Below are 15,033 nucleotides of genomic sequence, written 5' to 3' on the forward strand. Positions count from 1 at the left end.
ACTGGGTTGCAACTGGAAGGGCAACCGCTGCATAAAGCATATGCCGGAATAGTTGGTGGTTCATTCCGCTGTGGTGACCCCTGATAAATAAGGGACTAAGTCGAAGGAAAATTATTAAATGAATGATATTTTGTACATTATATTATTATAGAAACATTAAATTATTACATACTAATATTATTATTTTTTAATTATTTGGCAATTTAATAAAATTCAAATGTAATACTTAACCTTTCTAATATAATTATTTTAATATACTATTTTTGAGATAATTATATAGAATTTTTTATTGTCTTTTTTTATCTGCTATCAAAAATAAAAGCCAATATCTTAATATCAGTAAATGACACTGAGTCACATGCAAGACAGAAAATTAAAAAAAAAAAACAAAAGAACTATATATATATATATATATATACACAGTAGAAGTCAGAATTAGTAGCCCCCCCTGTTTATTTTTTCCCCCAATTTCTGTATAACGGAGACTCAGAGGGAAGATTATTTTCAACACATTTCTAAACATAATAGTTTTAATAACTCATTTCTAACAACTGATTTATTTTATCTTTGCCATGATGACAGTAAATAATATTTAACTAGATATTTTTCAAGACACTTCTATACAGCTTAAAGTCACATTTAAAGGCTTAACTAGCTTAATTAGGTTAACTAGACAGGTTATGGTAATTAGGCAAGGTATTGTGTAATGGTGGTTTGTGTAAACATAATTTTGGAAATATTTAATAAATAAAAAAAAAATCAAAGGGGGCTAATAATTCTGACTTCAACTGTTTATAAAATATAATTTGTAAGTCATTAAAAAAATGTAGGATTATATTGTTTCTTGCTCACTAAAAGAGAGCTGCATCTTATTTAAAACTGTATTACATTTTTATTGTTTTTTTATTCTTCAAATTTTCATCTTTGACTCCTGTATATTTATCTTTTTGTTTTAGTTATTTTAGTAAGTCAAATAAAAATAGCAGAATGTTTCATTTATTACTTAATTTTAGTGAACATTAATTTCTTGTAACAAAAAATATATATTTATTTAGTTCTTGTTAACTATAACCACCCTGCAGAGCTCCTCTGCTTTCAAGATGTCAGCTCTGCAGGCCTCTGAACAATGAGCCTCTCTGAGCTTCACCACACTGAGGGCTCCTGGAAAAAAAAGTTCCCAACGGAAATAATAAATTTGAAGAGCGGCGACTGGAGCCCCCAGAGCTGCACCTGGTGGAGCTAATTACCTCAAACCAGCACCCCCTGTTCCCTCCATCCAAAGCCAGCACAGGCCTGCTAATGACAGGAAGAGCTGATATTACCTGGATTAAGCGTGGCAGGGGCTGTTGCTGATTTAGAGTGTGTGTGTCTGTGTGTTTTTGGGTGTGTTGTGATGCTCACTTGTATAGGACCACCCATACACAAACATTGCATCTTCTGAATAGCAAACAGTTTGACAGAAGCAATTTCTACTGGAACTACTAGTTACAGGAACAAACTTTTCTGATTTCTATGGTCGTTTTTTTTCCATTATGTAGGGAATTTTTATGATTGCATTATAATTGTTTAATTTTGGATTCTCTTAATGGATAGTTCACCCTAAAATTCAACTATAATTCATTATATATATTTATATAATTTATACAATTTGTTGCAAATTTTTCCGCAGATTTTTATCCCATCATTAAGTCTTTTTAATTACTTGATATGTATGACATTAGGCGTGGGCCAGTAAGTTTCTGACAGTGTGATAACCTGATAAAAATACCAGGGTTTCACTGTATCAGGATATTGTGATTACTGCTCTAAAATGTGTTCTTTTTAAATGTCTGAGTAAATAAACAATTGAACACAATACATTTTATTTTAGGAAACATTTATAATATTTTGGAACAGTAAACATGTCAGGCTAAATAAATAAAATAAATCATTGACTTCTGCTGTCTTCATTGTTTTAAAAACACAAATTTATTTACAACACATTAAAAATAAACATAAAACCTTACCTATACCTTACATATATGGTATAAAAGAAAATTTTTGCGGTTTTAAAACCTTGACTCTTCCAAACCGTGGTATACCTTGAAACTGGTTATCGTCCTATGCCTATGATATATATATATACGTATGTATGTGTGTATGTGAGTTACTAAAACTCATTTAATAATGAGTTATTAAAACTATTATGTTTAGAAATGTGTTGAAAAAAAATCTTTCTCCGTTAAACAGAAATTGGTGAAAAAAATAAACAGGGGGGCTAATAATTCTGACTTCAACTGTATATATATATATATATATACTGTATGTATATATTGTCCGTAGTGTATGTGTGTGAATCAGTGTGTATGGGTGTTTCGCAGTACGGGGTTGCAGCTGAAATAGCATCCGTCCTGTAAAGCATGTGCTGAAAAAGTTGGCAGTTCATTCTGCTGTGGCGAGCCCTGAAGAATGAAGGGACTAAGCCGAAGCAAACTGAATAAATGAAATAACACAATTTGAGATGATCGGATATGATAGTCATTAGCCTAATTGTTCTCCGTTGCTAGGCTGTGTGTCTATCTCTACCCGTTTCTCCTCTCTTTGATCTTTTTGAACCTGCTGTTCCTGGTCTTGAGCAGTATTGAAATATGTGTGTGTGTGAGAGAGAGAGACCACCATAGTAGACCACCTGTTTGTGTACTCGTGGACCACCTCTCTCTGTAATGGGGTCCTGGTAGGCAGCGGCCCCTTAGTGACTTCAAGCCGAAAGAAACCTGCACAATCCTCTGTGATTTACGGAGTGTGTGTGTGCAGATTGATCCATGTGTGTGTGACTGTACGCAGCTCTTCTTGTTTCTCCTCTTCTGGGGCTTTTCTCCTGCACGGGTCACATACAAAACTCCTTTTTCTTGGCACAGAATCAACGCGCTGCCTAATGCGTCTTTTGTGTGTGTGTGTGTATTTGGCAGAAAAGTGTGGGGTCTTTCTCACAGTAGTTAAATCAGTGCTAATGAAACACTTTAGCTGAGGTGCAGGCCGGGCTGAAAGCTTTAAACAATGAACCGACACACACCTATATAATACCTGCCTGCTGTTTAGATGGCGTCCCAAACCGACCCCATATTTGGTAGGAGATATGTTCTTTAAGAAATCACACGGTTTTCATATCAGTAAATATTGATAATTATCACAATAAATGTCAAATTTCTGTTACTGTCATATTTTTGCTCCTGATTAAGCAAATTGTTCATTTAAACTACTATCTATTGTCGGAAAATCAACCAGATGAAGATTTTTACAAATCTGAGGTACAATATTTATAATGATAAATATGATAAACTTGTACTAAATACGCTTCAAATCTTTTGGTAGTTTATTTTCTTGAAAATATTTTAATAGAGAAACGCGGGCCTGAGTTCAGCAAAACAATAACATCTGAAAAAATGCATTTTTATACTATGCATTACATTTACTATTAACATTACATTTATCATCCATATTATTATAGATTTAGTTCATCATAATCATACACTGTAAACCCCACTGTTGTCATTACTAAATATATTAAGTTAATACAGCTTAACATTACTTAAAAAAACAAGATTTGTCATAAAAACTAAAACAGGTGTGTTTAATTACTCATTAGGCAGCAAAAAACCTTTAATTAATATTTTAAGTTCTCTGAACTTAACATTTTAATTTCTTTAAACGATTCACCATGTCTTTGTTTTAAATGATTGGTTGCGTGTGAAATTCTGCCTTGTTAACCGCGCTGATTGGTCAATATATGCACTGTAAAACCCAATAGTCAACTTTATCAAATGAAATGATTGTAGTGAACTCAAAATTGACTGAAAGTTAATATTGCTCATTTGAAAAGAGTTATTGAAGGTAATTACACTGTAAAAAGTGATTGGTTATTTAAAGTGAGTAAACCAATTGCCTTAAAAGAAACAAGTTGCCTGTACAAAAATGATATTAGTAAATTCATTGTAACTTGAAACTGTTAAGCTGACTTAATTTTTAAAATAATGCTTATTGTACTCACATATTTAAAGTCTATAAAATGTACAATTATAGCCTGTTTTGAATTTAGAAGACACATTGTCTGGAAGAGCAGATTTATTTTAGTTTCTGTCATTTTGCTAGATACAGAAAAGCTGGAAAAAACAAATATAATAAATGTGTATTGGAAAAAAGGGATTAGTTTTAAAAAAGTGAATACAATTCACATAATAATAAAAATTAAGTCAACTTAAGTGTTCCAAGTTACAATGGATTTACCTACATTATTTTTGTAAAGTCAACTTGTTTCTTTTAAGGCAATTGGTTTACTCACTTTAAATAATTAATCACTTTTTACAGTGTAGTTAATTTAATACCTCATAACTTATACTTAAATGGAGTAAGTTCACAGTACTCATATAGATTAGTCACTAAGTTAAAAAAATATTTTTTTAACTTATTGTTTGTAGCAATTCGTTTACTCAAACTGTTTGAGTTGCCTTAACTTTTGGGTTTTACAGTACTCAGTTGGTTTGAGTTTCTCTTCATTTATTGGGTTTTACTGTGCTCAAATTGCTTAATTTGCTCAAATGGATTAAGTTCACAGTACTCATTAGGATTAGCTTTTGAACTTAAATGGTTTGTTTCAATCGGTTTCCTCAAATGGTTTGAGTTACCTTAACTTTTTGGGTTTTACAGTGTGTTATATGACATAAGATGGTCAGTTTGCTTGTGATGCTGAATTTTGCTGAAGCACAGCAGGACATATGAACTACCTGAAGCCAGCGGCAAAAGAGAAAAGTTGAATTAGTAAGTAGACATTTAAGTGCTTATATACATTTTTTTGTAATTGATATACATGCAGGGGGCAATATAAAAAGAAGCTTGCTGGTTTGAGCCCCGGCTGTGTCAGTTGACATTTCTGTGTGGAGTTTGCATGTTCTTCCCATGTTGGTGTGGATTTCCTCTGGGTGCTTTGGTATCTCCCACAAGTCCAAAGACATGCACTGTTGGTGAATTGGGTAAGCTAAATTGCTTAATTTGTTTTCAAATGAAGAAAAAAAACAGGATTGGAATAAGTGAAGGGAGAGTAAATAATGACAGAATTTTTATTTTTGGTTCGACCATCCTTTAAATAAGCGTCTACATTAATAATATTCATATGTATATCTCCCAATTCTTCCACAAAGTAATAGTGATTCCACAAGTAATAAATCAAGTTATACAAGTTATTTCAATTTACATCAATTGAACAGATTAAACATTCATTCTTTTTCCTTCGGCTTAGTCCCTTTATTCATCAGGTGTCACCACAGCAGAATGAACTGCCACAGACTGGTGTTAAACATCAAATTAATATTTGTTCATTCATTCATTCATTTTCTTTTCGGCTTAGTCCCTTTATTAATCTGGGGTCGCCACAGCAGAATGAACCGCCAACTTATCCAGCACATGTTATACACAGCGAATTCCCTTCCAGCTGCAACCCTTCACTGGGAAACATCCATACACTCCCATTCACACCCTATAAACCACGGACAATTTACCTGTACCGCATGTCTTTGGACTGGTGGGGGTAACCGAGCACCCGGAGGAAACCCACGCTAACACAGGGAGAACATGCAAACTCCACACAGAAACGCCAACTGACCAGAGGCTCAAACCAGCTACCTTCTTGCTGTGAGATGATCGTGCACCCACTGCGCCACTGTGAGGCCCCAATATTTGTTTAACTTAAGAATATTTTAAGTTAAAGTAAAATTAAAACATTAATTTTTTGTTTATTTTAGATGAATCCATGAATAAGCCTTCTAACTGATTGCTCATGTCACAATGTTTCTTGTGTTTACCAGTTATGTTGTGAACATCAGCAATGTTTCATTTGCCATTCAAATTAATGAGAGACATTTTGGTTATTGAACTAATGCCGTGCAATAATCAATGCTATCCTTATATCCTGTAGTGTTTACACTCACTGAGGGAAGGAAGCCTTCTATGTGCAGATATGGTAAAAGGCGTGTTATTTTTGACGAATCACAAATGACAGGACTATCTGACCAATCACAGCAGAGTAGGCTCTGAGAATGGAGGGTATTTAAAAAGAAATCTTAAAACAAATGATTTGAGGCTGTGATTTTAAATGTATATTAAACAGATGATTTTTGGCCTTGGGTTCATCTATTGTAGGAGATCTCCAAAATATGAGGAACCTTAAAAATAACATAGGGGCAATTAAAAAATAAATAAATTTGAGAGTCCATAATAATAACTTCCTTTATTCTTAAATAGGGCAATGTTTAAGGAGACCTGTCAATTGTAATCAGGCTTGAAAACAAGACTATTAAGTGCACTCTTTTAGCTCCCATTTGTTGTTTTTGCAGACACATTGACTTTCAGAGGGGTGGTTGTTGCAAATGTGCTTTTGATGCACATCTCTACTGAGTAGATTTTAGTGGCGTTACATGATAAAAATGCGTACTTGGATGAAGACCACAAGGGTTTAGACCAGGGGTGCTGAATCTTTGTCCTGGAGGGCCGGTGTTCTGCAGAATTTAGTTCCAAGTCCAATGGGCTATATTCACAGCAAGGGTTTTTCAGCCAATTATGAATTTCCGGTGAGAGCTTCATGTGACCATTTTCAATTTCATAAGGTTTCTTTTACAGCATCAATGCTGTAATGTAATTCAAAAATTAGTTAAATAGACCTAAGCATTCATTTGGTTGTTAAAGCGTAAAAAAGAGACAAAAGACCGTTTAAACACAGGCGCCGTCATTAATTCTATTGAAAATACTGGGGTAAAATTAATTTCCATATTTTAAAAACATGGCACGGAAAAATCTAATTCAATGCAGTGGTTCTTGTTTGGTCCGAGACCAACTTTATATCGTATCTCAGCCAGGCAGGGAAGATTGCTTTTTTCTTTTAAAGAAATCAGATCTTAAACTCCGCGATTTTGTATGGGTTGACAATTAACTGGAAGCACTGGGGCTGGCTGACTGAAATTAAAGGTCTGTGTGCATATAATATACCCCATAAGACACACTTGAACCAACTAATCAAGCTCTTTCTAGCTATACTAGAAACTTCCAGGCAGGTGTGTTGAAGGAAGTTGGAGCACCTGCCCTCCTGGAGCGAGTTTGGCCACCTTTGGTCTAGGTTGACATTTGGGATTGGGCCTAAATCCAGTGTCCATAAAGAACCTCTAAAATACCCACAATGCATTATTAGAGTCATGTAGATTGAATTCTCAAATCACACCAGAGGATGGTGCTCAGAGTCGAATCATCTATCTGTTTTTTTGCATATGTTATTGATAATCATATATAGGCCTAGCAAAAATAGATGTTACCACTTTAATAAAGATTAATGACACCACTAACTGCATTATATACATAAATTGGAGAAATAAAAATAGACTATATCATCACCTTTATCAGGGGCGAATTTAACTAATAAGCAAGGTAAGCGGTTGCTTTGGGCCCCAGAAAATCTAAGGGCCCCCAAATAAATACCTAGAAGTATAAATGATACCTATAAATTATATATAACATTGTTTTCTATCATATTTTGTACGGTGAGGGTTCCCTACCTTCAGTTATGGACCAGTCCAGCAGTCAAATCAGTAAATATTTAGTTTTAAAAATGAAATTATTCATTTATTATTTTTGGTTGTGAATTCATCTTGAGAAATTAAATCATTTTAAAAGTTTTACAATGTGCTTTACATGTTATTATTATTTTGCATTGGTTAAGATAAAATGCAGAAAATGAGATCGAATGATATAAGAAAAAACAGCTAAATAATTAAAAGATTAAGTACAAAAGGTGCATTTTAGAACTTTTGGGCTCCTTGGCTGGAATAGTTTAGGGCCCCCAAATCACTAAATTTGCCCCTGACCTTGATCTCTCTTTGTGAACCTGCATTCAACTTTTACATGATGTTGTTTTATCCCCGCACTTGTCTGAATGAAATGCGTAATTGAAACATCAATTGTTTACTACAGTTATTTCCAAACACTGGATGTCGCTATACTAACAACCAGGTGGCAGCGTCTGTGTGCCTGCTTAATTACAAGGTGGTAGAGCCACGAAGTGTGTATGATGCCACGCTGGCCGGAATAGCAGCTCGTGCGCGCCGGGGAGCCGCGTGGTTTTTGAGAGCTGAGACAAATATGGTTCGGGTTAAACTGGGCAGAAAGAAATGTGTTTACTCACACAGCAGAGGCATAAAAAGAGGCATTGAGATGCATCACGGGGGTGCACAGGGGAGGCTCATTAGATGAAACTGTGTTTTGGCAGTGCTTGAGTTAATGGTGTTGGAGAATGCCCTTAGAGACAGGCATCTGAAAACCATTACCCTGGCAGAGCTGCTGGTATGCGGGCACCGCCGACCACAGAAGGGACGTTACAGTTACTGGGACGTTTAGCGGATTTTTGTGTTTGCAGGCGATGAGGTGCAGTTTAGAGACGTTTTTACCCAGTTTGTGTTCAAATGGAGTTTAAAATAATCTCAATTGAATGTGTGTTATTTAAAGAAAAGATAAAAATGGCCACGAGATGGCGGCGTAGTACACAACAGTCCAGCAGGGACGCTTCGTGACAGCATTGACCGCATAGAACCAGAAGCCGTTTTGACAGAACAGCCCCGAAACAGATATCTTTATTTCTGAAGTCGACTCTTTAATATGCACGACTAAAAACCGGACATAAATCCAACTTTTGGCGTGGCGTGCGGGCATTTGCTGATCTGGGTGGGCCTGGAGTGCAGAAAATGAGCACATCTGGGAGGAATGGCAGAAAGCTCGTTGAGTGTGGTGTGACAATAACCAAATGGCTGTCTTAAGTTTTACCAAACAGCTATTGGATAAATGGCAAGCCGTTTTAACACTTAGCCTAGAAAACACACTAGTAGCTCATCTATTTTCATGTCACATATACTTATTTATTCGTTTAAGTACTAGAATCAATTGAAATATAATACATATAATTATTAAATTTTTAGATAGTAGCTTGATGGTCAAAGGTTCCAGCTGAGGAGCAACAGGGCCAACACCATATCCATGCTGGCACATAAAAGCTGAGGATGGTCCATATTCAGTCTAGTTTAGTTTATAGTATAGTAAATATTTATATCTAAAGGTTTTACTGTGGATTTGCACCGTGTTCATTTGGACTTTGAAACATTATTTTCTATTTGTATTATTTTTTTATTTGTTCATTGTCAAAGATGTTGTTTATGGCAACTAAAAATATATTATTTGGAAAAAGTCAAACTTGCTTCAGTGTTCAATTATTTTGTAACAATCTTTCTGTTTAGTTCACTTTCAACTTTTGGGCATCTACATTGTCTGTAAATAAAATGCACTAGTTTTTAAAAATGCCTTTGAATAACTTTGTAATAAATTACTATAAGTTGCTTAGGGAATGGATGTATAAAATATCCTAGCATAACTTTCTAATGAAACAAAAGCAAACTTCAAGAGATTTTGAGTATGTTAGCTGTGGAAAATGCTACATTTTTTTTGTCATTTTTCTTAGAATTTACAGACACAGATTGAAGCTTCAGGTTCTCCTGTTTAAAATGATATATGACACTTGAGTCTGACTGCTAAAATAAAAATAAAACAGTTTTTAAAATATAATAATAGAGTCCAATTAGGTGCCCACAAAATAGCTCTAGGTCTTTAAGGGTTAAATAGGTTCTAATTATTCATAATTAGATACAGTACTTCTTAAACAGTGATACTTATTCATTAGTAAGGGTCTACCAGTATTTATCCATTATACTAGTGCCTGTTTTGATATACTTCTTGTTAAGTAGATAGTAGGTTCCAGTGATTATTCCTCACAAACTACTTGATGTACTGCAAGGAATCAGTTTATCGCTTAAATCGTTACTTAAAATAAAAGTGTCTGCTAAGTGATTAAAGGTAAAGGAATTTCAGTAGTGACTAGTGTCAAAACTGATTAGATGCTAGTCCTTTTTATTAGAAATTAATGCTTAACAATAAGAAACTCGTTCCTATACAAATATTAGTACTTGCTAATACAGTGAGCAGCTAATTAACTACGAGCACCAATTAAACAAATATGTGTCTTTTATTAGTTACTAGTACTTATTAAACAGCATCTTTTGTAATTAATACTAATAACAGTTCTTTTATAACTCGTCACAACTGTTTTTTACTCATGTTTTGGGTTGATGACTTGTCAGAACAGCCACAAATTAATAAGAACTGAATATTAATCAGAACTGATTACATCTGTCAATGAAAGATCCTTCTAGAAGTTAGTGGCAATAACGCAACAATAGAATAGCTCCTAACTCTTATAATGAGTACTATTATATACTCTGGAGATATTAGTATCTAGTGGTACTAGTATATATCAGAAAAGTACTGGTTTATAATGGTTCTAATGGTTTTAACTGGTTTTAATATCTAATGAGTAAGTATTAGTATCTAATAAATAAGCACTAGTGCCTATTTAATTGTCTTAGATATTAATATCTGAATGAACATTAATATAATAAACAAGAACGAGTATCTTAGTAGTTAAGTATTGTTTTTAAATGATATAATTAGATATAAATACACTAATATTCAACAAATAAGTATTATAACTTAAAGTAAATGAAATAAATACTAGTGTAGTTTATAGATTAAATGTTAAAACAGCTTGCCATATTGGATATTCTCTCCCATGCAGACGCTCTGAGAAGTTCTGATTTATTCCACCGCTGAGTAGAGTTTAATGAAAAAACTTGATTAATAGAGTTAATTGCCATCTGTATGTGATTGTGGACATGTTGTGTGGCAGAATGTAGTATTGAGTTTGAAAGTCAATGACTTTAGCAATAAAGTGAGTAATAGCTTCACTCTGGCAATGACATGTAAGCTTCCACAAACTCACTGACTCAGAATAACTCTGGAGTGACATGGATGTAAATAGGTAAACATTACTGCTGTCACTCGCAGTGCATTTATGTGTTGCCTTCTGTCTGTCAAATAATTGTTATATTACGGAAAACCATCGAAGCCCCAAAGTGCTCTCTGTTGTTCTTTTGTGGTGTGTTTGTCTGTTTCCTTGTCAGCCTTGTGAATTATTCATGTCTGTTTTGTTTAGATACAGATCCTCGTGTGTTGGAGAAACAGGAACTGCAGCAGCCCACATATGTCGCCCTCAGCTACATTAACAGGTAAATGAGCCTTTAGATTTTCATATTTGTGCTATTATGTGCTATGCTTTCTGATGTTATGGCCACTTATCACAAGTTAGGGATATTCTATATTGAAAAACATATATATATATATATATATATATATATATATATATATATAGATAGATACATTTTTTCAAATTGATTGATAACAGCATATATTTCAATAATAGCCAGCTTTAAAAGTGTATCACAGCAATAACTGAAGCTACAAAAACTGGAGGCTTCATAAATTATATTTTCATTCATTCATTTTCCTTCAGCTTAGTCCCTTTATTTATCAGGGGTTGCACAGTGGAATGATCCACCAACTTATCCAGTATATGCAGCACAGCGGATGCCCTTTCAGCTGCAACCCAGTACTGGGAAACATCCATTCACACTCTTGCTCATACACTATGGCCAGTTTAGTTTATTCATTTCACCTATAGCGCATGTCTTTGGACTGTGGGGGAAACCGGAGCACCCGGAGGAAACCCATGTGAACATGGGGAGAACATGCAAACTCCACACAGAAATGGCAACTGACTTAGCTGGGACTTAACCAAAGTGACCTTACCAGCGACCTTCTTGCTGTGAGGCAACAGCGCTGCTGTCATGATCACCAGCGATCTACAACCAGAGATCGCTGGAAAACATTCTCACACACCACACGAACTACCATGACCAGAATGCATTGCACCTATCAACACCTGCTCCAGCTGACCGTCATCCAGACACTCTCTCTCTCTCTCTCTCTCTCTCACACACACACACACACACACACACACACACACACACACACACACACACACACACACACACACATTCACAGCTGCGGCTCATTCCCACTCATCGCCAGGACTATATATTTCAGTTTGCGTGCCCCTCTCATTGTCTGTTGTTTTGCATTGCTTCTATGATGTCTGTGTGTTCCTGGTTTGTTTTGCCTTATTTTAGTTTGTCATGTTTTGTCATAGTTTCTTTATTAAATGTTTAAATGCTGCGTTTGGATCCGTTCTTTGTTTTTTCCTCCTCTGAACTTTACACTGGATTGTAACAGCTACCCACTGAGCCACCGTGTCACCACTAATTATATTTTAAACTATAGTTTATTACCCAAAACATATTAAGGAACAAACTGAAAAAATACTTTAATTAAAAACTTGTGCAAAATGTAAGCATGACATTATTGTAAACATAGTTTGTAACCCAATTACAGACTGACAAATCTGTCCACAGTAGGTGGATTTCCAACACTCGTAGTTCACCGGAAGTGCGTAACCCAGGTTACTGGCAAATTAAAAGTCCTATTAGCATAATTCGGCATATACCCTATAGTCTTTTCTGATCCTTCCGTCTTTGGGTAGAGAAAATAACACTAACTTTCTCTCCACACTTCAGAGCACAGCGTCTTCGCGACATGATTCAACCGGGATCTGCTACAGTGTTTGTCCTCCTATTTCTTTCTACAGTGTTTGTGGGCGAGGCCGGGGGTTTAAATTTTCCCGGGTCTCCGCACGCAATAAATAGGAGGGGCATGGGTTCCGTACCGACGTCACGCCGACTCCGCTAACAACTCAATAACCCCACGATTCATTTCAACCACTATGAGTCGACTTTTAATAGATGAATCAATAGTTTTAAACACGGTGCACTTTTAGATTTAAGACTGGAGTGTTTCAAAGTCACGCCGATCAGCTGGTTTGTCTATAAGCTAACATACGAGCGATCCGCTGATGAATTGTGGAATTTAAAACACTCCAGTGCTCCTGTATCTGTGGTTACACTCAGTAAACAGCAGTGAGTTCGGTGAACTGATGAGCTTCACGGCCAATCACAGTCATTTCTGTTGAGCGCGTGAACACAACGGCAAATCAGCAATGTTTACAAATGTGCTCAGTAGCCTTCAAATGTCGGCGGGAAATGGACGTTTTTAAAACTTTAGTATCGATTGGTACAAAATTCCAGTATTCATTTTCTTTTCGGCTTAGTTCCTTTATTAATCTGGGATCGCCACAGTGGTATGAACTGCCAACTTATCCAGCATTTTATGCAGCAGATGTAATCACTGGGAAACATCCATACACACCCATTTACACGCATACACTGGACAATTTAGCTCACTCAATTCACCTATATCATATGTGTTTGGACTTGTGGGGGAAACTTGAGCACCCAGAGGAAACCCACGCCAACACAGGGAGAACATTCAAACACAGAAACGCCACCTGAACCAGCCGAGGCTCAAACCTGTGACCTTCTTGCTGTGAGGCGATCGTGTTACCCACTTGCTAAATGTATTGTGCTAAATGTATTAAAATTTATTAATACATTTTAAAAAGAACCTAAATATATTATATTCATAAAGCAAAATAGTCGAATAATAGACTTGGGTCAATAATTCATGTAGAAATCTGTGTTGAAAGTAACCAAAGTAACCAAATAACAAAAATAAATCCTGATAAATGAGAGCAGTCTAGTATTTTCCTTAATGGGATTCGGTAGTTTCTGGAAAACTGCCGCGTGTGGTCAAGTCTCCTCTACATCCTCTAAGGGATCTGGTCAGTTTATGAAGCTATAATGAACTTCAAACCAGCACCAAAGTCTTCATATACTCTCAGCTGCACTGCTAAATGTGGTTTATGTAAGAATACGCCAAACTCAGAGACAGAAATCAGTTCCAGTGTTAAACGGCTTTAATAGGCTGAATGGTGGTGGAAATTCTTGAGTAACGAAGAGGAGACACTGTCGTCCATGTATTGCCGCTTTATGTGGCTTCTGCTGGCAATCTGTTTATTCCACAGCAGCTTTAATAATGTCTGTGTGAACATTTGTCTTTTATTACATACATTTACTGACAGTTTTATAATGCAGCAAAATAACTTGGAGCGAATGCAGGGTTGTGAGGTGAACTGGACCCCACTGAATAAGTTGAATCACAACATATTGACCGATGTTTGGTAACTATTTTTTGGTAAAGAATGTTTGTTTTGCAAATGTACTCACCCTCAAGTGGTTTAATACTTTTATGAGTTTCCTTTTTCTGTTAAACACAAAAGAGGATATTTTGACAAATGTTAGAAACCTGTAACCATTGACTTTTATAGTAGGAAATGCTATGGAAGTCAATGGTTGCAGGTTTATTAAATGCTTTACAATAACTTCATTTGTGTTCAACAGATGAAGGTTGATGAATGATGACAGAATCTTTAGTTTTGGATGAACTATCCTTTTAAGAAACCGATGGATAGAGACAACTGATGAAACTGAACACAATGCTAGCATCTTAAGATGTTTATTAACCCTTTATTGGGCACATATTTAAATACTCATTGAAAAAAACCTAGAGTGTCACTGGGCGGTTATTTCTAAGACTTATGGACTTTTAAAACAATTATATTGTGATCAATGTCAGTGAAGGTACCATATATGGTTCTTTGCCTGATAATGGGATAAAGGATTAGTTCACCCAAAAATGAAAATTGGGTGAAAATGTCATTAATTACTCACCCTTATGTTTCAATCCCCAGACATTTATTTATTAATCTTTGAACATAAATTTAGATATTTTATCCAAGAGCTCTCTGACCCTTCATAGATAGCAAGGATCCTGAGACATTCAAAATAAAAGTCTTCACTGGCCCAAAAATGCACACCTGAACCTGAAGAGACCCATAAATGTGCTGCATTTAACTGACTGTTATTTGAATAGGAGTATGTTATTTTAAATGTAGCTGACTTGACACAGACCTAAACCTGTCTGGGAAAACACAGACTCCTGCAGGCACAGGACGTCAACATGATGTCATATTGACATTGTACCCCAACGTCATGGGGACGTTGGATT

At 35.5% G+C, this 15,033-nt stretch overlaps 1 protein-coding gene across 1 annotated transcript in view; it reads left to right on the forward strand.

Moving 5' to 3' along the window:
• jazf1b (JAZF zinc finger 1b) overlaps positions 1-15,033 on the forward strand; it is a 46,646-nt gene that overhangs the window by 16,297 nt on the left and 15,316 nt on the right. Inside the window, exon 2 of the mRNA XM_056475606.1 lies at positions 11,111-11,183. Coding sequence (XP_056331581.1) covers positions 11,111-11,183 — 73 coding nt within the window. The remainder of the gene's footprint in view (positions 1-11,110; positions 11,184-15,033) is intronic.

Source organism: Danio aesculapii, chromosome 16 (genome assembly GCF_903798145.1).
Source record: "Danio aesculapii chromosome 16, fDanAes4.1, whole genome shotgun sequence".
Lineage (NCBI taxonomy): Eukaryota > Metazoa > Chordata > Actinopteri > Cypriniformes > Danionidae > Danio > Danio aesculapii.